We start from the raw sequence: 315 nt of genomic DNA, 5'->3' as shown, positions 1-315 counted from the left end.
GGGCGGGGGTGGGGGTAGGGCGCCCTCTTAAGGGCCCCCGTGTCAGAGCAGACTCGGTGCGTGGCCAGGGGAGCCCGCGGGGGTCCCCGGCCACCCGGCCTGCCGTGCCCTGGGCATCGGTTAGGTGACTTCAGTTTGGGCCGTAAGCAGTAGATGGATAGCTCTGTCCCGTGCCGCCTTTGCCCTTTATTCACAGATGACTCTCTTCCCCCCGTTTCTAGGAGAAAAAAAAAGTGCGTTCGCTACATACAAGGTGAAGGCAGCTGCCTCAGCCCACCCTCTTCAGATGGAAGCTTACTAGACTCGCCTCCCCCC

At 62.2% G+C, this 315-nt stretch overlaps 1 protein-coding gene across 18 annotated transcripts in view; it reads left to right on the top strand.

The window, feature by feature from the left end:
* The window catches only part of Tcf7l2 (transcription factor 7 like 2), a 263,597-nt gene that overhangs the window by 189,244 nt on the left and 74,038 nt on the right, over positions 1-315 (top strand). For 3 of the 18 annotated variants that reach the window (XM_019209030.2, XM_019209031.2, XM_019209035.2), the window contains one exon: positions 222-309. The exons of 14 other annotated variants lie outside the window; for them this stretch is intronic. In XM_019209030.2, coding sequence (XP_019064575.1) covers positions 222-301 — 80 coding nt within the window. In that variant the 3' untranslated portion in view covers positions 302-309. Of the gene's footprint in view, positions 1-221; positions 310-315 lie in introns of those variants that run through there. One more of the 18 variants, XM_019209029.2, reaches the window with a different exon arrangement.

The sequence above is a fragment of the Fukomys damarensis genome, unplaced genomic scaffold, assembly GCF_012274545.1.
Source record: "Fukomys damarensis isolate Sample0158 unplaced genomic scaffold, DMR_v1.0_HiC HiC_scaffold_8, whole genome shotgun sequence".
Classification (NCBI taxonomy): domain Eukaryota; kingdom Metazoa; phylum Chordata; class Mammalia; order Rodentia; family Bathyergidae; genus Fukomys; species Fukomys damarensis.
Note: the sequence above shows the minus strand (reverse complement) of the source record. Positions and strands in the feature narration are given on the sequence as shown.